We start from the raw sequence: 22,392 nt of genomic DNA on the forward strand, positions 1-22,392 counted from the left end.
CACACTAGCTTCCTTCCCCCCCCCCCGGCCTGAAGTATCGTGCTGCCCCCCTGCTTTCTTGAGCAGGCCCCTCCTCACAGCCTGCATCCCCTCTCCTCTACCCGTGTGCCCATGCCCCCCTGTCATCTCGTTCGGCGCCTGAGCCTCCCACTCTTCTTTAGTTACTGCCCCCCCCCACACACACCGTTTCACTTCCCACATGCCTTTCAATGATTGACCCTCTCACATTCCCAGTGCAGCCGGAGGAGCCGCTCTTGCCGTCCTGTGATGGGAGCTGTATTCCTCACTCCTTCCATTTTCCCCTTTCTGAACAGTCGCCCTCCACCCCACTTCCAGCCTAGTGGGGGGGGGGGAGCGGTGAACCTCCTTCCTCCCCTCCCTCTGCCTCCTTGTTCCCTCCCCTGGTGTTTTTGGTCCTCCCCTAATTGTTTGTTTGTTTGTCCTTCCTTCCCACCTATAACCACAATGGAGGGGTTGTCCAGCGACACCCCTGCCAGACCTCCCCTGCCCACCCCTAAAAGCAACAACACCTCTAGGCTGCCGGGCCCCCCGTCACTATGGTAAAGGGAGCAAAAATGGACGAGGACCCCGGGGCCTCGACCGCTTCTGCTGCGGCACCTCCAGTCACCTCTAAAGAACTTCCCCTGAAGGGTAGGAAGGGCCGGGGGACTAAGAAGGGCAAGAGCCCTGCCCGGAGGCGAGGGCTCACTCCCCGGCCGCGACCCATCTGCTGGCCGCGGCCCCCCCTCCTTCCCGCTCCCCTGTTCCTTCCACCAGCTCTGGGGGCAACCGTGTCCCGGGCCCCAGGGCGTAGGCCCAGGTAGCCGCCACCCTCCCACCTGCCGCCTCCCAAGCCGCTTCCAGGAATACCATCCCCAGCGGCCGCGGCCCCTTTCCCACCCTGACCAGGAGGCACGGGGTCCGTTGTCTCTTGGTGGCGGCCTCGCCCCACGTGGAAACCTACGTGCGGGCATTGGCACACGTGATGGGGCTTGCGGCCATGGTGGCAGCCTCTAGGATGTTCAGGAAGGTGGTATTCTTCCTGGCGTCCGAGGCCGCCGTCCAGGAGGCGGTGAAAAGGGGTTTGGCAGTGGGGGGAGTCCACGTTCCCCTCGAGCCTTTGGAGGACCTGGGCATATGGGTGGTTTTGTCCTCCATTCCTCCCTTCCTCCCCAATGCCGCCCTACTGCCTTTCCTCTCCACCCTGGGGAGGCCTCTGTCAGTTCTGAGTCCCCTTCCTCTGGGCTGCAAAGATCCTACCCTCCGCCACGTCCTCTCCTTTCGCCGGCAGGTACAAATCCAACTACTGCCGGTGGGACGTGGCGGAGAAGCCCTCGAAGGGTCATTTCTGGTGCCCCATCAAGGGGCCCGGTACCGGATGTACTACACCATGGGGGAGGCCCGGTGTTTTCTCTGTCGGGCGACGGGGCACGTCCGAAGGGACTGTCCCCTGGCCCGGTTTGGAGAGACACCCGGGACCCCCGATGCCCGGGAGGGCACCGGCCCTACCATCGCCGGTGGCCCTGACGGTCCGAACCCTGGGGTCGCCCCTCCTCCAACCGTGACCGTCGTCAATCCCGCTCTGGTTCCGCAGGGCCCAGATGAGCGTGTGGGTGCTGTTGCTGCCACCGCCAAAAGCGGCAAGGCCGGGCCCGCGGAGGAGAGGGCCGCGGGGTCAGTGACGGGACTCGGGCAGGACCTACCTCAGGGGGAGGCATCCCTTTCCCCTGCTGCCCAGCCCTCATCTACCCTTGCCCTCCTACCAGTGCCCTTGTCCCCTGGCTCTTCCTCCAATCAGGGCCAGCCCCCTTCTTCCGAGGGATGGGAGCTTACAACAGGGAGGTGCCGAAAGCGTGCTCGGCATTCCACCCCGCCCACTGAGGAGGAGGACAACCTCCCTGCACCTATGGGGATGGACGCTGAAACCATCCCACCCTCTGAGCCCTTGAACGATTCACAGCACTGCAAAGCGGTTGAGGTGACCGCAGCGGTTACGGGAGAGGTGAACACTTCCCTCCCGGGGTCCCTGCAAGAGGGGGCATCTGTGGAGGATGCTCCCACTGTTCCCACCTCCACTGAGGGGGCGGCCGCTGACCTTGCCACCGACAAAAATCACCATCTGGTGGCGGGCAGCGGGCTCGCCTTCCTCTCTCAGGAGGTGGAGGCTTTGGGGCTGACCCTGGCTGCCTCAGAGGGGGATCATCAGGTCCTGGAAGGACAACAACAGACCTCTCCTTCCCTTTCCGACTCGCTGCTGTCCCTTCTCCCTGCCTCTGAGTTGCCCCAGGGTGCGACCGTCTGCCCAGCGATCGGCAGCGTTTCGGCAGCGGCCGCCGAAACCCTTGAGGCTCTCAGCAGAAGGGAGGTCCCGTTAATATCCGTCACTCCCGGTGCTGAGGCCTCTGGTGCTGCACTCTCTGTGGCACTGGAGCCCAACACTGGGAGAGTACCACTACCCCTACTGTTGCCACCGATTCTCTGCCCTGCAAGGAGGCACCGCATCCTGATGCCTCCTTCGTTGAGGCTTCTTGCCCTCCTCCTTCTCCTGATCCCTGTTCCAACCCCCTCCCAACTGAGCTTCCCGCCCGTCTTCCTCCTCCCCCCATCCTTGTCTCTTCCCCAATCCTCCACCTCTTCTTCCCCCTAGCCCTCTTCCTCATCTCCCTCCTTTTCCTGATCCCCTGCCTGAACTCTTCTCTTCCCCTTACTCTGTTACTGCCGCCCCTGGGGTTGCCACGTTTACTCTAGACGTTGGCCCCCGGGAGGCGGTTTCATTTCTCCTGCTCCCAGCACATCTGGGGCCGGTCTCCCTCCGCCACTGTCCTCCCAGCAAGGACCTCAGACACCCCACAACCTGGTGTCGATGGGTCACGGGACTCAGGGAGAGGTCTGGCCCCAAGGCGTTGGAGGGCCCGAGGCCCCGATGCCAGATGCGCTGAAGGGCGAGATGCGTGATTTCTTGGAAGACATCCGAGGCTCCAAGAACAAAGTCGCTCTCGCCCTTCAGCGCTGGGGAGATTTTCATCTCATCCTACAAATAGTAAGGGCCCTCCTAGGGGAGGGTAAAGGGACCGGGCGGCGGGAGGCCGCGGCTTACCAGCGGGTCCGCAGCTTCCGTGACGCCCTTCTTACCTTTGGGCACGGTCACGGTTTGCTGCGAGGCCCAACGGGGGCCGCTGGCACTCCCGCCAAGAAGCATCTTCCCCAGCCCTCTCGATGCCGGCGCTCATCATTGCCACTCTAAACACCCGGGGCTGCAGGTCCAGCCTCCGTAGGTGACAGGTACTCTCCTTCCTTCGGAAGGGGAGGTACTCTGTCGTATTCCTCCAGGAGACCCACGCGGCTCTGGCCGCAGAGGCTAGCTGGCAACTGGAGTGGGGGGACAGAGTTTATTTCAGCCACCTGTCGGCCTGTCAAGTCGGGGTGGCTACCCTGTTCTCCCCAAACATGCAGCCCGAGGTGCTGGGGAACGCCGAGGTCATGCAGGGTCGCCTGCTACATCTCCGGGTTCGGATAGAGGGGCTGATATTAAATCTTGTCAACATCTACGCCCCGTCATCCGTCTCAGAGAGGCTCCGCTTCTATCAGCGGGCGTCTGCCTTCCTTGGCTCTTTGGATCCTGGCGAGTGCCTGGTTCTGGGCGGGGACTTCAATTGCACCCTCGAGGACCGGGACCGTACGGGGCCCAAGCAGTGCCCGGCCGCCGCGGACGTCCTCAGGGAGATAATAGACCATCACTCCCTGGTGGACGTCCTGCGTGACCTCCACCTGGGTGAGGAAACGGTTTTTACCTACGTCCAGGTGGTGGGTCATCAGTCTTTCCAATCCCGGTTGGACTGCATTTATCTGTCTCGCAATCATCTCTTCCGGGCCCACTCCTCTGGCATTAGGCCGGCCCCGTTCTCGGACCACCATTTAGTGGCTGTGAAGGCATCTCTTTCTTCGGAGAGGCTGGGGCTGGCCTACTGGCATTTCAATAACAGCCTGCTGGAGGATGTGGGCTTCGTAGCGTCCTTCCGGGAGTTCTGGCTGGCCTGGCGCGGGTGGCAGTGCGCCTTTCCCTCGGCACGGCAGTGGTGGGATGTGGGGAAGGTGCGCACGCGGCTCTTCTGCTGGGACTACACCCGGGGGGCCAGCCAGCGGAGGGATGCGGCCATAGAGCAGTTGGAGTGGGAGGTTTTAGAGCTAGAGAGGCGGCTTGCCACCGGCTCCAAGGATCCACCCCTCTGCGGAGCGTACCGGGAGAAGCGGGGGGAACTCCGGGCCCTCAAGGACCTTTGAGCCCGGGGTGCCTTTGTTCGTTCTCGTATCCATCTCCTTCGGGAAATGGATCGAGGTTCCCGCTTCTTCTATGCCCTGGAAAAAAAGAGGGGGGCTAAAAGACACATCGTCTGCCTTCTGGCGGAGGACGGCACCCCCCTCACGGATCCGGTGGAGATGCGCGAGAGGGCTCGTGCCTTCTACGCCTCTCTCTTCTCCCCGGATCCGACCGACGCCGACGCCCGCAGGGTTCTCTGGAACGAACTCCCGACGGTCAGCGCGGGCGACCGGGACCAGCTAGAGCTGCCTTTCTCCCTGGCCGTGTTCTCGGAAGCCCTCCGTTTCATGCCCACCAATAAATCCCCGGGCATGGACGGGCTGACCGTGGAGTTCTACCGCGTGTTCTGAGATGTCCTCGGCCCGGACCTTACCAAGGTCTGGGCCGAGTCCTTGGAGAGCGGGGTCCTCCCTTTATCGTGCAGGCGAGCCGTGCTTGCCTTGCTGCCCAAGAAGGGGGACCTCCGCGATCTGAGGAACTGGCGTCCCGTCTCGCTCCTCAGCACGGACTATAAAATCTTTCCCAAAGCCATCTCCCTAAGGCTAAAATCTGTGCTGGCGGACGTGGTTTATCCAGACCAGACCTACACCGTCCCGGGCCGAACCATCTTCGACAACCTCTTTCTGGTCCGGGATCTCTTAGAGCTCGGGTGTAGGGACGGTCTGTCGTTCGCCCTCCTGTCCTTGGATCAGGAGAAGGCGTTCGACCAGATGGACCACGGGTACCTCCTGGGTACCCTGCGGGCCTTCGGCTTCGGGCCCCATTTTGTGGGGTTTCTCCAGGTGCTGTATGCCTCCGCAGAGTGCTTGGTCAAGCTCAACTGGACCCTGACCGCACCGGTCAGCTTTGGGCGGGGAGTACGTCAAGGCTGTCCGCTGTCAGGCCAGCTCTGGAGCACATTTGCGCACGCCTTCCTTCGCCGCTTCCGAGGGCTCCGATATGACTGGCAGCTCTTTTATTTGAGAGGTCTTCCGCAAGACCTCTCCGGGCTGCCGGCCTTCTACCAGGACCTCCTCCGCACCTGGAAGCTGCTTGCGGCAACCAGGTCCTTGGGAGCCACCTTGGGAGCAGACCTCCTCGCGGAGCCCCTGCTACACAACCTCCATCTACGTGTGCAGGTGGCGGAGTCTCCCTCGGCGCGCCGGAGGTTGGTCCTGGCAGAAACCACCAGAGTCGGAGACCTCCTGGACTACCGCCGGGGAGACTGGGTGGATCCTCGGGTGCTCGCCCAGTGCATGGGGCTCTCCACCCTACGTACTCCCCGGCGCGTACTTCAGGAGGTGAAGGACGCTTTGCTGCCCACTGCTCAGGTTTACCTCGAAAAGGTCCTGCGAGAGGGTGCACCCCGCCCACCCCTCACCCCCAGCCCTCCCGAACTCTCCATCGGCCCCAAGCCCTGTGTACCTTCCCGACTGCCTCCCCCTCGTCATCTTAGCCGGCTGCACGCGATGCAGCCGGTCCCCTTCTGAACCGTGCCAAAGAGTCACCTGTACATGCTCATGCTTCACACGCTCCACTTCCCCACCCTCGTGTCCCGCCCAGACACCAAGTGGCGGGACCTCCTACCACCAATGGAGGGTGGGGAGCCCCGGTGGGCCAGCCTCTATTTGACCTTGTTTCCACGGCCCACCAGAGACATCTGCTGGAGAATCCTGCATGGCGCGGTGAGCACGGGCGTGTACTTGGCGCAGTTCAACCCCACCCCCGACACGTGCCTCTTCTGTGGCGTGAGGGAGACGTTGGCGCACATCTACATTGAGTGCGCCAGGCTACAACCCCTCTTTCGGCTCCTCCAGAACCTCCTCTTCCGGTTCTGGCTGCACTTTTCCCCCCACTTGTTAATTTACGCACATCCCATCCGTGGCCCCACAAAGTTGACCTCCTGGTCAACCTCCTCCTAGCGATGGCCAAATGGGCAATCTATAAAACCAGGGAGAGGAGGTTGGCTGGGGGAGGGGCCTGCGACTGTGGGGCCTATTTCCGTTCCTGCATCCGCTCACGTATCCGGGCAGAGTTCTAATGGGCAGCGTCCACTGGCTCTCTCGAGACCTTCGGGGGGCAGTGGGCGCTGTCCAGGGTTCTCTGCTCGGTATCCCCATCCGGTTCCCTCATTTTAACCCTTTGACCCTCACACCTGTACCTGTTTTTTCATTATTTGTCCCCCGTAATTAGTTGGCTTTTCCAGTTTCTGTGGACTCTCCCCACAGGATGGGGGGTGGTCTTTTAGATGTGGGTGGGCTAACGCCCGCCCACCTCCTGGATGCCAAATAGTACCAAGCTCTTTCACCTGGGCTGTGTCCAGACTGGCCAGTTTTTCTGGAAAATCAGCCACTTTGAGGTGGAGAGAGGAACCACTCTTCCACTGAGCACAGCAGGCTGCTGGTCTGGGCTTGTGCTTTTTCCTCCCCTGCACGCCTCCCCTTCTTGGAGCTGCTAGGGGTGTGAGGGTGGATAGGGGGGCCTTTGCTGCCCTCACTCTGGAGGGGGAAGTGGGACCCCCCCCCTTTCCATCTTTTTTGAGGGCTGCCTGGCAGCTTTCTTCAATGCTGCAGGCCTGGACTTCACCGTTCCTGCAGCTGCTACTCCCTCTGGAGTGAAAGAGGTAAGGGGGCTGCTTTACAGCAGCTCCTGGGGTTCTTCCTTCCCCTCCAAGTTTGTGGGGGGAGGGGGGAGTGTTTGTGAAGGGCCTCCTGCCATCTGGGTCACTAGGTGGCAGCTGGTACAAAGTTTGTGGGGTCCTGGGGCCACGGGGTGGCTCCCTCTGTTCCCTGCTGTCTCTCCTGCATCACTGTTGCTGCTCCCTCCCCAGCCGCAGGTGCTGCAGGGGCAATCTCCATCCTTGGCCTCACTGCTTGCCTCCCCGCCCCTCCCTTGCTCTATTGGGCCCTGCAGCAGATGCAGTGAGCCTGCCACTTAGGCGCCTGTGGGCACGCACACTAGTTTCCTTCCCCCCCCCCCCCAGCAGTGTCTTGCTGCCCCCCTGCTTTCTTGAGCAGACCCCTCCTCACAGCCTGCATTCCCCTCTCCTCTACTCATGTGCCCATGCCCCCCTCGGTCATCTTGTTTGGCGCCTGAGCCTCCCACTCTCCTTTAGTTACCCTCCTCCCACGCACCACTTCACTTCCCACATGTCTTTCAAATAATTGACCCTCTCACAGTCCCAGTGCAGCCGGAGGAGCCGCTCTTACCATCCTGTGCTGGGAGCTGTACTCCTTGTTCCTTTACCCCCCTCTTCCTCCTATGTGTGTTGCTGCCCTCTCACCCTGCTTCTAGCGTAGCGGGGGGACTGGTGAGCCTTTCTCTCCCTCCCTCTTCCTCCTTCCCTACTCCTTGCTCCACCCCTTGGCACTATTGGTCTCCCCTAATTGTTCCTGTCTCCCCCTGCCCCTCCATCCATGAACATAAGGGAGGGGCAGTCATGTGATGACCCTGCCACCCCTTGCCCACCCCCCCTCACTGCCTCTATGAACTCTGAGCCCTCTGAGGCTGCTGGGCCACCTGCTCATGCAGTGGAGGTGGTGGACATGGGTGGGGATTCCAGAACCCCGACCGCTCCTGCCGCGGCACCTTCTGCCACCGGTGTCACCACCAAGAAAGCCTCCCTGAAGGGCAGGAAAGGCCAGACGACCAAGAAGGGCAAGAACCCTGCCCAGAAAGCAAAACCTCCTGTGGCAAAGGCTAACCCCCCGTCACGGCTTCGGCCGTGGCTTCCCCTCTTTCCTGTCCCCTGTTCCTTCCACCAGCTCTGGGGGTGACTGTGTCCTGGCCCCCCTGGGGTACGCCCAGGTAGCCACTACCCCTCTGCCTGCTGCCTCCCGATCCACCAAAGCTGCTTACCAGAATACCATCCCCGCCCTGACCGGGAGGCATGGGGTCTGCCTCCTGGTGTTGGCCTCGTCCCACGTGAAGACCTATGTGCGGGTATTGGCACATGTGGTGGCGGCCTCCAAGATGTTCGGGAAGGTGGTATTCTTCCTGGCATCGGAAGCCGCCACCCAGGAAGCAGTGGAGAAGGGTTTGGTGGTGGGGGGAGTCCATGTCCCACTCGAGCCTTTGGAGGACCTGGGCATATGGGTGTTTTTTTTTTTTTTCCTCCGTTCCTCCCTTCCTTCCCAATGCCGTCCTATTACCCTTCCTCTCCCCCCTGGGGAAGCCCTTGTCAGTCTTTAGTCCCCTTCCTTTGCGCTGCAAGGACCCTACCCTCCACCATGTTCTTTCCTTCCACCGGCAGGTGTAAATCCAACTCCTGCCGGCGGGGCGTGGTGGAGGAGCCCTAGAAGGGTAATTTCTGGTGCCCTATCAAGGGGCCCAGTACCGGGTATATTACACCTTGGGGGAGGCCTGGTGTTTTCTCTGTCGGGTGACAGGACACATCCGAAGGGACTGCCCTCTGGCCCGGCTCGGAGATGCACTCGGGACCCCCAATGCCCGGGAGGGCACCGGCCTTACCATCGCTGGTGGCCCCTCCTCCAACCGTGCATCCACCAGCCGCTGCCACCACCAAAAGTGGCAAGGCCAGGCCTGCGGAGGCGAGGGTGGCGGGGTCAGAGACGGGACTCGGACAGGGCCTACCTCAGGGGGAGGTTTCCCCTTGCCCAGCCCCCGTCTTCCCTCGCCCTCCCACCGCTGCCTTTGCACCCTGGCTCTTACTCTAATCGGGCCCAACTTTCCTCTTCTGAGGACTGGGAGGTTGCCATGGGGAGGCGCCGCAAACGAGCCCGACGTTCCACCCCACCTACTGAAGGGGAAGATACCCTCCTCCAGTCTTTAGGGGTGGGTGTCGGAGCCATCCCTCCCTCTGAGCCCCCAGATACTTCACAGCACCATGAACATGGAACGAGGTGTACCGGTAGTTCGGAATAGGAACCTAGTCCGAACTACCTAGTTCAAGCCCCGTGTAGCCGCGCTGCACGGGGTTCGAACCAGCGGGGTTTTAAAAATGGCGGCTCCCCGCTTATGCAAATGAAGCCCGGGAAATTCAAATCCCGGGCTTCATTTGCAAGTGCAGTATGCCTACATTACCCCGCTAGTTCGAACTAGGAGGGTAGTGTAGACATACCCTCACTGAGGTTCTGGCTGCACTTTTCCCCCTCACCTTTTTATTTATGCACACCCTATCTATGGCCCCACAAAGTCGCAAGAACTCCTCGTCAACCTCCTCCTGGCCCTGGCAAAAGCCGCCATTTACACCACCAGGAGGAGGATGCTGGACGAGGGGATTCTCTGTGACTGTGGAGCCTATTTCTGTTCCTCCCTGGCTTCACCCATCTGAGCAGAGTTCCTCTGAGCGGCATCCACTGGCTCCATCGACAGCTTTGAGGAGCAGTGGGCGCTGTCCGGGGTTCTCTGCTTGGTGTCTCCATCCGGTTCCCTTGTTTTGACCCTGTGACCCGCACCCCCTGACCCTGTTTTTTCATTATTTGTCCCCTGGACTCAGTTGATCCCCAGGCCTAGTCATCTCTCCCACAAGGCTGGGGGGAAGGGATTTTAGAAGTGTTTCAAATATACCCCACTACAGACCCCTAGAGCAAGAACCTGCGGACTGCAGAACACAGTCCATCCTTCTTCCAGTGTATGCCCCCTCCAATACTGCTCCCTGCCCAGGAAACATTCACATGTTTAATTCTCCCTTCCCCCACAAAGACATTCCCATCAAAGCCAAATTGCCACATTCATAAATTGTAGCAGGCTCCAAAAGGCATCTATTCATAGAACCCTAGAATCAGGGCTGGAAGAGACCTCAGGAGGTCATCAGAGTCCAGCTCGCTGCCCAAAGCAGGACCAACCCCAACTAAATCCCAATCATCCCATTTCTAAATAGGGATACTGGATGGCTCCCACACTATCTTCCACCTTTTAATAACTTGACCAAACAAACAATGGAGGTGCTAATGGTTCTTAACAGACTCCTGTAAGTACTTGAACTATCTACTCACCATCTACATCTTTTGTTAGTCTTTAAAGTGCTTGTTGAAAGGTACACCCCCTTGAAAGTAGGGGACGTCCCCAACATCTGTTGTAAACCCCCTTTCCCTAGAGCCAAAATGAGCCGCAGGTTCAGTTTTAACTAGTGCCCCTTTAACTGGGTATATACAGCTCTAAGGCCTAGTCAAGAGTATGTGTCCCTCTATCAGGGTATTTATGGCTCTATGGCCCAGTCACAATTACAGGTCCCATTATCGGGGTATTTACAGCTTTGAGGCCAAGTCACCAGGTAAGCCCTCCAAAGGCTAGGGAGCTGTTTGGGCAGGGTGTGTGTGGGAGAGGTAGGGGGACCTGGGCCCTCCCGCTCCACTGGGTCCCAGTCCAGGGCCCTGTAGGCAGACGCAAGTAGGGCCGGCCTTAAGCTGATTCAGCCGATTTGGCCGAATTGGGCCCTGTGCCTAAGGGGGCCCTGCACCCCTGAACCCGGAAGTGCTGGCGAGTTACAGAGCCGGGGGCTCTGCTCCACCAATATGTGGAGCTGGGTCTCTCCCCCGGCTCTGCCTGGAGTGGGCCCTGGACCCTCCCTGCTGGTCCCCCCGCGCATCCTCCCACCCCGCCCCTAGAGCATCCCCCTCGGCCCCAGATCGTCCCTGCCATGCGCGGCAGGTGTGCATGAAAATCAAGGGGGTCCACGGAGACCCCCGACCCTGAGCCCTGAGCTTACAATGGCCGTCCTGGGTCAGACCAAAGGTCCATCTAGCCCAGTAGCCTGTCTGCCGACAGCGGCCAACCCTAGGGACCCTGGAGGAGATGGACCGAAGACAGTGACCAAGCCATTTGTCTCGTGCCATCCCTCTCCAGCCTTCCACGAACTTTGGGCAGGGACACCACTCCTACCCCCTGGCTAATACCACTCCATGGACCCAACCTCCATGACTTGATCTCACTTCTCTTTAAACTCTGTTCTAGTTGTAGCCTTCACAGCCTCCTGCAGCAAGGAGTTCCACAGGTTGACTCTTTGCTTTGTGAAGAACAACTTTCTTTTACTAGTTTGAAGCCTGCTACCCATTCCTTTCCTTTGGTGTCCTCTAGTCCTTCTTTATGGGAACTCATGAAGAACTTTTCTGTATGCACCCTCTCCACCCCACTCATGCTTTTATAGACCTCTATCATATCCCCCCTCCATCTCCTCTTTTCTAAGCTGAAAAGTCCCAGTCTCTTTAGCCTCTCTTCATATGGGACCTGTTCCCAACCTCTGATCATTTTAGTAGCCCTCCCTGCTCCCACCTCCTTTTCCCAGTCTCCCCCAGTTTTGTTCAATGAAGAGAGATTCTATTTTTGAACACAATTGTCCTTTATTTTGTACATCAGGAAGGGGGGCTAGGGAGGGGTAAGTGGAAGGAGGTGAGGGAGGAATGGGGTATGAGCCCCTGATGGGGAGGACTGGGCTGGCTCTGTGGGCTTCTGGGGGTGGAACCTCTCCTGCAGCCCCCCAATTACCCCCTCTCCCCAGATGGTAGCCTGCGGCAAGTGCAGCTGGTCTGATGGCCGAGTGCTGCGATGTGCCCAGTGTGGGTACTCCGGGCAATCCAAGCCTTTAAGCACAGCCCTCAGCCAGCCTGAGACAGCAGCTCCACGCTCTAAGTCCTCATCTGATGCCCTGCCAGCACTGCTTCCGGCCAGCCTAATCCCAGTTCAGGGTCCACTTAATGTGGACATGCTAGTTCGAATTAGCAAAACGCTAATTCGAACTAGTCTGGATCCGTTAGTTCGAATTAGCTTAGTTCGAATTAACTAATTTGAACTAAGTTCGAATTAGCGCTGTAGTGTAGACATACCCCTAGAGGCCAGTGTGCAATAGTACGGATCCCTGCTGGCCCAGCTCTGCTGGGGTTAAGGCCCTGGCCTGGAGCGCGGTGGAATAGGGAGGGCCTGGGCCCCCACCCACCCACCTAGGGGATGACAGCCTCCTCCTCAATCTCATCTCAGGAGAGTTGCCTGACCTCCTCCTGAACCAGGAGATCTTCCCCCTTGCCAGAGCTTACCTGTCTGGTAGCTTTGCCTGCTGCCCTGCTCAGCACCAAGGCTGGGCCAGAGACTGCTTAGTTACCTGCTGCCCCACCCAGCACCTAAGCTGGGCCAGAGATTGCTTAATTACTGGCTACCGTGCCCAGAGGCTGGGCTAAAGACTTTCTATTGTTTGCTGTTCCAACCTGAGTTAAGGCTTGGGCCCCAAGTGCTGGCCTGACTGGACCATTGGCCTTGGGCCTAGGACTCACAGAGAAGCTGTGGACGTGGGAGGAGGGGCTGCCCACTGACCCAGAGGGGGAAGAACCCCTCCATGAGCCCCCACAATGGGCTACAGGGTGTGAGGATGAAGGATTTGGGAGGTTCTTTCTGTTAGGGGGCAAGAATTAATTGCACTGGGAAAGAGGTGATAGAAAAGTAGCCGTGTTAGTCTGGGGTAGCTGAAACAAAAAAAACAGGACTATATAGCACTTTAAAGACTAACAAGATGGTTTATTAGGTGATGAGCTTTCGTGGGCCAGACCCTCTTCCTCAGATCTGAGGAAGTGGGTCTGACCCACGAAAGCTCATCACCTAATAAACCATCTTGTTAGTCTTTAAAGTGCTACATAGTCCTGTTTTTTTGTTTTGGGAAAGAGGAGCATTTCTGGTTTCTAAGGGGAGACAACAACAAGTTGTGTGTGGGGGGGGGGAGGGGGAGGCGGATTCTGTGCTCCAAGATGAGGCAGGGTCTTTGGCAGAAAGGGTGGGGGCCAGGAACAGCTATCCCTCAGCACTGCCCAGTGTGTGCCATACCCAGAGTATCTAAGCCTTTTATAAATATTTTCATGATAATAGACTATTCAGTTTAAATAATATATTTACTTAAACATCTCCCTGTGATGGTGTAAACACAAACTACCATAACAGAAGGTGAAAGTAACTAGAGACAAAAAGGAAACTGACCAGCTTTGTCCCTGATACTATGTAGGCATCTCCTAGCATGGACTCCTACATGACATGGAGCATCTCTGACTTGATACTAAGGCTATGTCTATATTACAAGGATTTATTGGAAAAAGGTATGCAAATTGCCTGTGTTCCCTGGATCCCATAGTGTAGACATAGCCTAAAGGTCTGCAGTAATGGATCTTGATGCAGGATGGGATATGAGTAGTGGATCTTGATTAGAAGCTGCCTTCAACTTCCTGAAGGGAGGTTCCAAAGAGGATGGAGAAAGGCTGATCTCAGTAGTGAGGGATGGCAGAACAAGGAGCAATGGTCTCAAGTTGTGGTGGGAGAGGTCCAGGTTGGATATTAGGAAAAACTATTTCACTAGGAGAGTGGTGAAGCACTGGAATGGGTTACCTAGGGAAGTAGTGGAGTCTCCATCCCTAGAGGTGTTTAAGTCTCAGCTTGACAGAGTCCTGGCTGGGTTGATCTAGTTGGGATTGGTCCTGCCTAGTGCAGGGCTGGACTTGATGACCTGAGGTCTCTTTCAGCTCTATGGTTCTATGATTCTATGGGGGCCTCTGTCCAAACTCAAATGCACAAGTGTAAACAATAAGCTGTATGGGTACTTAATATTCTTTCACTTCTAATAATTTGTGGTGGTGTTAGTAATAATAATAGTGAGGAATTTTCATCGCTAGTGTGAATATTATTTTGATAATGTCTCTGGTAGATGAATGGACCTGATCCAATTTCATTCTACTCAAAAGGAATCTTTCCAATTAATTTCAGTAAGAGCTTGACTGGGCCATGTTATCTATATTCCTAGCCATTAGTGAGGTTATCTTTCCTCTGGAAAGCCTGTTCCAGAATGGAGATACAATGACAAGTCATGAATTTAGGAAGAAATTAAGGCCAGTGATAGATTTGTACAATTCAATGTGTCTAAAGGAGTTGCTTCAGAAAGCACAGTTTCAGCATTGTGCCTGTATCCTATAAAGGGCCCTCTTTTCATGTAGGTCACTTGTTACTCCTGCCATCCCTGTGCTACCATTTCTAATGCCCTCTTAAAAGACTGGATAAAAGGGGAGAGCTTCACAGAGATGCTAAAATCCAAGGTGATGAGTTTCACTCTTTGAACACATCATCAAACAGATCAGTCTGCATAATTAGTCCCCTGTTGGGGAGGGGGTGTCATTAATTAGTATGCAGAGTGTTTCTTTAAGATATCTCTTGCTCTTTTAACTATAAAGAAGTTTTAACTGGCTTTGACTTGAAAAACTGTGACCAAATGTGGTCTACAAGTTTAGCTGATTCTTCCCAGACTTATTGATAAGATTTGGAGGCAATTTTACCTTCTGGTCTTTATATCCGTTCTGGAATTCACTCACTAGAATAACCTAAAGAAGTTGTCAAGATTGATGAGACCTTTTCATAATCTTGTTTAAGATTCATTTAATTCTTTGAATTTCCATGTGTGTGCAGCTTGCTACTTTTTTCTTAAAACAAAAAGCACAACAAAAACTAATAAATGAACAATCAGTTTGTTACTGATTTTACTTAGGAACAACCTCACAAAAATGGACAATTTGTGCATGCCCAGTGGAGAGAGTGAAAAGTATACTGGGAAACTTCAATGTTGAACTTTCAAATCATTATTTAAATATTTTTAAAAAGTATGTAGATCCAAAGCACAAAACAACATATTTTTGTTAATAAATGGAAGCAACTATCTACTTTGCTCTTTATAAAACACCAGGTCTCTTCAAGTGGGCACGTTGTAGCCTAGTTTTAACATGCAATATAGAGAATGCTAATTAAAATTTATATTAATATTAAAGATTTGAAAACCAATGTCTTTGAATGAATGTAGCATTTCCAGAAGGCTAGAGCTAATTCTCTTTTCTGTTACTTCCACTGCACTGGACTAATGGGTTTAGCCTGTCCTCTTTACTTCAATTACATGATCTCAGTATCTTAAGTAGGATCTGAAAGAAACATCTGCAGAAACAAAAATGCAGAAGATGATCAATCTTCAGTTCTGTTTTTATTAATTAGATGTTAATTCTTTTAATAACATAAGAAAATAAGAAAGTCATATAATTAATGCACACTAAAAGTCCAAGAGAGGGTTCTATACAATAATTTATATGTATTAAATAAATACAAAATAATAGCAGCCTTCTATAATGCAGGCTGAGTATAGGTTCGCTTCGGCTTGAAGTACCCTGGTCTGTAGTACACCTACCGGAACAGATTTGCTCCACAAGTGTTTTAAAGAGACATATCTATAAGATACATATAGCAGTGTCTAAGATTATAAGTGAAATTTTAAATATGTTTTACCATGGTCTCCACATATCTAATGACCCCATACCAGAGTTATGTGAAAAATGTGGCTGCAGGATTGGGCTGGGAGGTGACACATCAAGCTGACTAAAGAGAGATGGTGGTTGGAGTTGAAATGAAGCCTGTTTTTCCTCCATAGGATAGAATTGGTCCCTAGATGGACTTGACCCTGAGCTGTTCCCCTTGCAGATAGGGACTTTCTGCACTGGGTGGGACTGGTGAGCAAGAGGCGATGACCTTAAGGCTGCTTTGCAGGTATCCTCGCTGGATCTGGGCAAGGATTTCAGGAGATGGTTTAATAAACGTGCCCCAAGAGTCTTGTCCATCCATTCACAGGTCAAGAGAAGGTTGTGAACCTCATGCATACACTGAATATATCCAGTGCTGTACCTCTGCTGAGCTTCGAGACCCACTTTGGAATCTGCTGCATTAGAACAGGAGATAATTCAAATAATTTAAGAGCACTGGTCTATCAGCACATTGTGTTTGACTAACCAAGCATTTCACAAGTTCATAATATATTGCCTCTACTGAAAAAGTCCTATAGAATTTAAATGAGAATTATAACAGATAGGGCTTGAAACCATGCTGTATGATTCCATAACAGGGTTAGCAATCTAGTCTGGATTCTATAGGATGGCTTAAAAATTATAGAGAAAGAATATAACTCTCTTGAATTTTTTAGGTTTTAGATTAAATTGCTATAAAACACTATTGATTTAATCCCTAATCAATTCTTTAGGGCTTTTCCATAAGGATCATTATGTCTGAAAAAGTAAAATCCAGAAATACAAAGGTTGTAGCAATTTCATTCCAGTCAGGAGAGTATCACAATTCTGATTTCATTTCTCTTATAAATTGTGACACAAGGCTAAAATGAAACCTTTCTACTGAAAGGCATAGCTTTAGATCCCCCTCTAGTGGCAAGGAATAGAAACTAGAATATATTTCTGTGTAATAGATCTAAGAGTCATCAGGTTTGATAAAAGATTTTTCAAAAACCGTTACTTAATGGGAAAATGTCCCCTTCCCTCCCCCTCCTCCCCCATCCACTGCAGGAAACAAATTCCACATCAGAAAGATGCAGGGAATGAAAGAAAAATGCAAACACAAGAAACTCACCCATGATCTTGTTGTTCTGGATATTCTGGAGATGCTTTACTGTCATTTCAAGGATATCTGCTTTTTCAAGTTTAGATTGCTATTTTTAAAAAGTAAGTAGGTCAGTAAAGAAGAAATGTTCCTGTATGATGCTGGCCTTAGTTTTTAGGAAAATGACAGGGGGAGGGGATTTGAGAAACCAACACTTACATCCAGACAAAATGCACCAACGACTGCTTCCTTCAGTTGGTCCAAGCAGTTGTTAATCCTTTCCCTTCGCTTTCGCTCAATCAGAGGCTTTCTTAACTGAAAAGAAGATAGAAAAATAGGATTTAAGAGGTGGAATATCAGGGGTTTTATCACTATGCCATTGCCAGGGCTTGAATCTGCTCCCACTACACTCATTGGCAGAACTCCTAGCATTGTAGACAGTGTTGGGGGAAGCTTTGGCCCCTCAATTTTAATCCTTAAGATCCACATGTTGCATGTGGTTTTACAGAACCCAAGGGTGGCATGGTATGAAGTAGGAGATACTGTATACTCTAATCTCATTATCACACTGCCAGCTTAGCTATTTCTTACACGTATTAAGCTTGAGTCTGCTCTCCTTAAATTGGTACATTAGAAATAAGTCATATGAAGGCAGCATAAATACACCAATGCAAAGCCAGCATAAAATGAAAGGAAAATGAAGCCCCACATGTGAAAAACACCCTGTAAACTCCTTTATTATTAAAGGAATTATTTTTCTCTCTCATTTTCACAGTTGTGAAGCACCATCTGCAGGAAGTGTTGACTAAATAATACACTTATGGGGATTATCCGTACCCTGCACATATCGGGGTAGATGTAAATCTGTTTGTGAAATTACCTACCTTCCTTTCCTCTTTGGTGCTCGAAAGTTTCTGCACATTGCTGGCCATAGCTGTGGCAGTCATTATAATCCAGCTTGTCTTCCCCTAAATGCTGGAGAGCAAGCGGGAAAGAAAGTATGTGGGCAGCAGGCAGATGGGCTCTTTGCTTCTCTTGCCTCTCCTCTGTAGACTGCCAGTATTTATAACCCAGAATTTGCATGTGAATAAAGGCATTCCTTGGCTGGACCTTTTTCCCACATGAAGGGCTGGAGACCAGAGGCTTGTTGGCCATCAATCAAGGCTGACAGGTCACTGCTTCTTTTCAATGGCCAACTTGCCCCCCTCCCCAAACAGTGACAGATGTCCAGCCTACAAAGTTTTGCTTTTAAGAAAGCTTTTGTTAAGAAGAAAGGGCACAAAGTGGGAGCACTAAGCAGATCACATGGCTCTTTGCTCAACTTACAGATTCCCAGGGACCAACAATAGGCTGTCACCGGTTGAGTTACACCTGGGAGAATTTCTTAGTTTCTTGACTTTTTTAATCATTCATTTTATTATCATATTGACTTGATTCCACTTCTTACTTGCAAGATATGAACCCCTCCTGCTTTAAATCCAAATGGAGGCTTTGAAACAGTCTCAAATGTTAGAAAAAATGTGATTTGGTGTTTATTTTATGTCTCCTACAAATAACATAACAAGGCACCATTACCTAAAGGCAAAGAAATAGGATTTAATAGAACTATAACCTGGATGTATACAATACACTAAAAAGTTTATAGAACAAAAAAAACTTTCTATTTTTAAATCACCTTACAGAATTTCATATTTCAACTATCTATAGACCTTTATTGCTTTTCTAAAGAAGTATTTGGGGTTCATGCCCATTAAATGACACAGGATTTTTTCATAAAGACGTCTTTGCTGACTACGCTATTGAAAATGTGTGTGTGTGTGGGTTTATCCTCAAAAATGCCAATGCAAAAGCAGCTCTACAAGGAACTCTCTCCTCACTGCATGTTTATATTTTACCTTTTGTATATTTTAATCGTTTTTCATAGACAAGCTCTTCATTTCTGATTGTTTTGCTAATAAGCAGGATTTGCTTGTACCCTGTCAAATCTGATAGATTATCTCTCTTTTAAATAGGTGTTGAATGAATCTATCACTTTATTTCAGCAGACAGGAAAGACTTGGGCAGTTTCAGAAGAACTAAAGCCCTCTCTCCCTTCCACTGTAAGGTCTTCCCATACCCTCCTCCAACTACCCAATTACAGAATGATGTCACTCACCACCAGGTGCCCCCAAGGGGGGTCTCATACCTGTGTGAACAAAGTACACCCATCTCTCTCTCATAAACAATTCATGTGTATGTTTTTATATTTGTGTATAATGGACACGCTATACAGTCAATCTAGACATTCTATTAGCAGCTCTGCTGTTTCTGAATATGCCTTTATAGGAGTTGTAGCTATGCAAGAGTTGAACTACCAGGGTGCATCTAGACTGGCAAGGTTTTGTACAAAAGCGGCCGTTTCTGTGCAAAAACTTGCCAGCTGTCTACACTGGCTGCTTGCATTTGTGCAAGAGCACTGACATTCTAATGTAAGAATTTAGTGCTTCTTGCGCAAATACTTTGACGCTCCCGCTCAGGGATAAGCCCTCTTGCGCAAGAATACTTAATTCTTAATTAAGTATTAAGGCACCTCAATTTTTTGCACAAGAAAGCCTGATGGCTAAAATGGCCATCGGGGCTTTCTTGCGCAAAAGCGCATCTATACTGGGCACGGATGCTTTTGCGCAAAAGCATCTGTGACAATCTAGATGCTCTTTTGAGGAAATACTTTTAATGGAAAAACTTTTCCGTTAAAAGTATGTCCTCAAAATCATGACAGTCTAGACGCAGCCCCAGTGTTTAGCTCATCAAAATACAGTAAGGCTGTCAGATCTTTTCTTAATGCAATGAATGCCCCGCTTAATAAAAGGCTTGGTCGAAGCTTGGTCATACATTTTCTCTGATATGCAAGAGAGTGTGTATTGAAATAAGCACCAGTATGCATGTTTTAATGCCAAATAAGGTGAATACCTAAGGGAATGTCTACACTACAAAGTTAATTCAAACTAACTTTAATAGGGGCTACACATACAAACCGCTATTTCAAATGTAATTCATAATAGCGGAGCGCTTAATTCGAACTAGGTAAACCTCATTCTACGAGGACTAACGCATACTTCGAATTAAGTAGTTCAAATTAAGGGCTGCGTAGCCACTTAATTTGAACTAGTTGGAGGTTAGTCCTTCCCCAGCTTGCCCTGGTGGCCACTCTGGGCCAAACCAGGGAAACTCTTCTGCCCCCCTCCTGGCCCTGGAGCCCTTAAAGGAGCACAGTCTGCCCACAGTGCCCATGCCAGTTGCAAGCCTCCCAGCACCCAGCCAGCAGACCCTGCACCTGGCACGGGATGAGCCAGCCACCCGCTGCCACCCAACCCTCCACCTCTTCTCAGGACCAGGCTGGTGGCTCACAGGAGCCTGCCCAGGGCTGCAAGAGGCGGGCACCCGCCTGGTCTAGTGCAGATATTGTGGACCTCATTGAGGTTTGGGGGGAGGCCTCCAACATCCACGTAACGTGGCCGTCTACAGCCGCATGGCTGCCAGCCTGGCCACCAGAGGCCATATGCGGAGCCAGGAGCAGTTCCACTGCAAGATTAAAGACCTGTAGCAGGCATACTCCAGGGCCTCCCAGCCAGGGGCCGACCTAGAGGCATGCCCTCATTATGAGGCCCTGGACTGCATCCTGGGGGCTCATGCAGTCCATGCCCCCCGGGTGGTGATTGACCCTGGGGCAGAGGGACCCATCCCTGACACAGAGGAGGAGGAGGATGCCGAGAGCCAGGAGCCTGCAGGGAGTCTGCCCAGGACCCAGGATCCCTGATGCACCCCACAGAGCACATCAGCTGTGTTGTCTGAGGCCGAGAAGGACTCCACATGTGAGTGCCATCATGCTCCCCTTATGTGTATTGGCGGAGTGGGGGGAGAGGGAGCCCAGGGACCATGTGCCTGGGCCTTGCCCACCATGAAGCAGCAGCTGGGTGTCATGCAGGGGCCCTAGCCCGTTCCCCACACGCTAACCTCACCTTGCAGAGAGGGGCTGGGTTTCACCCACTGTGTCCCCAGGGAGAACTGCCCACTGCTCTTGTTTCACCACAGCCATTGCTGGCAGGCTTGCAGCAGCAAGTCCAAAAACTGGAGCAGCATGCCCAGGGCGAGCTCTGGCTCCATGGTGCCAACTGCAGCAGCGTCCCCAATGAGAATGACCAACACAGGCAGGCAGAGAGGAAAACGCTTTGCTGTCCCTCGGCGAGGTTGGCAAGCAAGCGAAAAAGCTGAGAACCAGCTTTCCAGGGGGGGTCCCTTTAAGCACGAGCCTGAGATAGCCTCAGACAGCAACCACACAAAGCAACTACTGACCTGATGCCCTGCTGGAACCAGTTTCAGCTGCCCTTAAATGCGACCCAGCGTCCAATCAGTGTGGACGCACTAGTTCGAATTAGCAAAATGCTAATTAGTTTTTGGGTCTAGATGCGTTATTTGGAATTAGCTTATTTCGAATGAACTAATTTGAAATAAGTTAGTTCGAATTAGTGCTGTAGTGTAGACATACCCCAACTCTGCATGAATAGCAGTGAAACATGGATTATACATGGCAATCCCCATCAACAGAAAATAAAAGGGTGTTACACTGCCCCCTGATAAGATACTTCTGCTAGGGCAGTGTTTCCCAAATGGTGTTCCATAGAACCCTGGGGTTCTGGAAGTGCAAATTAGGGTTCCGTGAGAAAATTCCATTACAATAACATTTTATGACTTACAAAAATATTTATGCATTTATGAATTTTATTGAAAACAATTTCCATTTGTATTTGCCACGGTATGTGCCCCTAAGTAATGCCAGCTTAGACAGAGAGTGGGAACGATGGTGTCACTACTCAGCTCTGCTCGTGCAGTCGGTCAGTGGTGTGATCGCCTGTTATATCCCACCGTATATCCCCGAACTCACTCTCAGGGAGCGTGGATCATGTGGGTGACTGAATACAAATATACTAGCACCGAAATTGGACAAAGTCAAAGCTTCAGCTGTCAAACCAGTTGCTTGTATGGGAGTGCAGGCAGTGCTCTCGCAAATACTTTACTTCAGTATGGTTGTGTGATTTCTTGTACAGTATTTAAAAATGTAACCATGACAAATATAAATTGACTATGATAGATTAATCTACATATCTTGACCTTGTTTGGCATTTGTTTATTATTATCCTTACTTATTTGTGGTCTACTTTTTCAGCTCCATATAGAAGACTGTTATTAGGGGTTCCACCAAATTCTTTCACGTTTAAAAGGGTTCTGTGGCAAAATACAAGTGCAAAACACTGTGCTAGGACTTCAATACTGTCATCCCCAAGTATTCCAGATCATGAGCCAGGTCCCAGGCCATGAGCTTGGCACCCTGATTGGAGGCTTTTGGTAGGCTCTCCATGATTAGGAAAATTAGAAACTTACTTTAAAAAAAAAAAAAAAAAAAAAGCCTAGAGTCTCACATAACCATATGATACCAGAGGTGGGGCTTTAAGAAGAACAACATATGTCATGAAACTTTTGATAAAACTGTAAGAGCTGGCACCACTGGAGGCTGCTGGAGAAGCTGCCTGAACACTAGCCCTAAGGTTCATTTTTGACCATCAGTTACAGATTTCTAATATGATTAAGCCCCAGAAGGTCATGCACCCTCCTGCAACAAGGAGCACTTCTCCTGGGAAAGGCTGACCCAGTATGTTGGGAGAGATGGGAATCTCCCTCCCTCCTGGCCCTGTGCTGACATTGCTCAGAGTGGG

The 22,392-nt window shown here is 52.0% G+C and overlaps 1 protein-coding gene across 2 annotated transcripts; it reads right to left on the reverse strand.

The window, feature by feature from the left end:
- Positions 1 to 12,871: 12,871 nt before the first annotated feature.
- On the reverse strand, positions 12,872 to 17,700 carry LOC102454036 (enhancer of split m7 protein-like). 2 transcript variants are annotated; one of them, XM_089780878.1, is made up of 4 exons: positions 17,527 to 17,694; positions 16,862 to 16,957; positions 16,673 to 16,751; positions 12,872 to 15,202 (listed from the first exon to the last, which is right to left on the reverse strand). In XM_089780878.1, exons 1-4 carry the CDS (start codon positions 17,587 to 17,589, stop codon positions 15,171 to 15,173), a joined length of 270 nt encoding a protein of 89 aa, XP_089637004.1. In that variant the 5' UTR covers positions 17,590 to 17,694; the 3' UTR covers positions 12,872 to 15,170. The 2 variants fall into 2 exon arrangements, with proteins under 2 accessions (XP_089637004.1, XP_006116324.2); XM_006116262.5 differs by lacking the exon at positions 12,872 to 15,202 and adding an exon at positions 15,228 to 15,974 and having other exon boundaries at positions 17,527 to 17,700.
- Between the last annotated feature and the right edge of the window lie 4,692 nt (positions 17,701 to 22,392).

This window comes from Pelodiscus sinensis, chromosome 10, assembly GCF_052426305.1.
Source record: "Pelodiscus sinensis isolate ZL-2025 chromosome 10, ASM5242630v1, whole genome shotgun sequence".
In the NCBI taxonomy this organism is placed as follows: domain Eukaryota; kingdom Metazoa; phylum Chordata; order Testudines; family Trionychidae; genus Pelodiscus; species Pelodiscus sinensis.